Genomic DNA, 224 nt, shown 5'->3' on the forward strand with positions numbered 1-224 from the left:
GGTGCAAAGCCTCTGCGTTCCGGTTGCTGAGCGATGCTGAGTGCGGAGCTGCAGGAAGGTGAGGGATTCCGGTGTTCCCTGTTTCTCTTACAGGGTGCCTTAGCGGTGGAAGTTCGTGCCAACGACCAGGAGGTACTGAGCATGGTCTCTGCCCTGCATGACGCGGACACCGTGCTGCGCTGCATCGCCGAGAGAGCCTTCATGAAACGCTTGGTACGAGCCGC

General features: G+C 60.3%; 1 protein-coding gene across 1 annotated transcript in view; it reads left to right on the top strand.

The window, feature by feature from the left end:
- Positions 1 to 93: 93 nt before the first annotated feature.
- Positions 94 to 224, top strand: part of LOC104508368 (porphobilinogen deaminase-like) — a gene marked incomplete at its 5' end in the record, with an annotated part of 1,301 nt that continues 1,170 nt past the window's right edge. The window contains one exon of the mRNA XM_010149962.1: positions 94 to 213. Within this exon, the coding sequence (XP_010148264.1) occupies positions 94 to 213 (120 nt within the window). The remainder of the gene's footprint in view (positions 214 to 224) is intronic.

This window comes from Eurypyga helias, unplaced genomic scaffold (genome assembly GCF_000690775.1).
Source record: "Eurypyga helias isolate BGI_N326 unplaced genomic scaffold, ASM69077v1 scaffold40604, whole genome shotgun sequence".
Lineage (NCBI taxonomy): Eukaryota > Metazoa > Chordata > Aves > Eurypygiformes > Eurypygidae > Eurypyga > Eurypyga helias.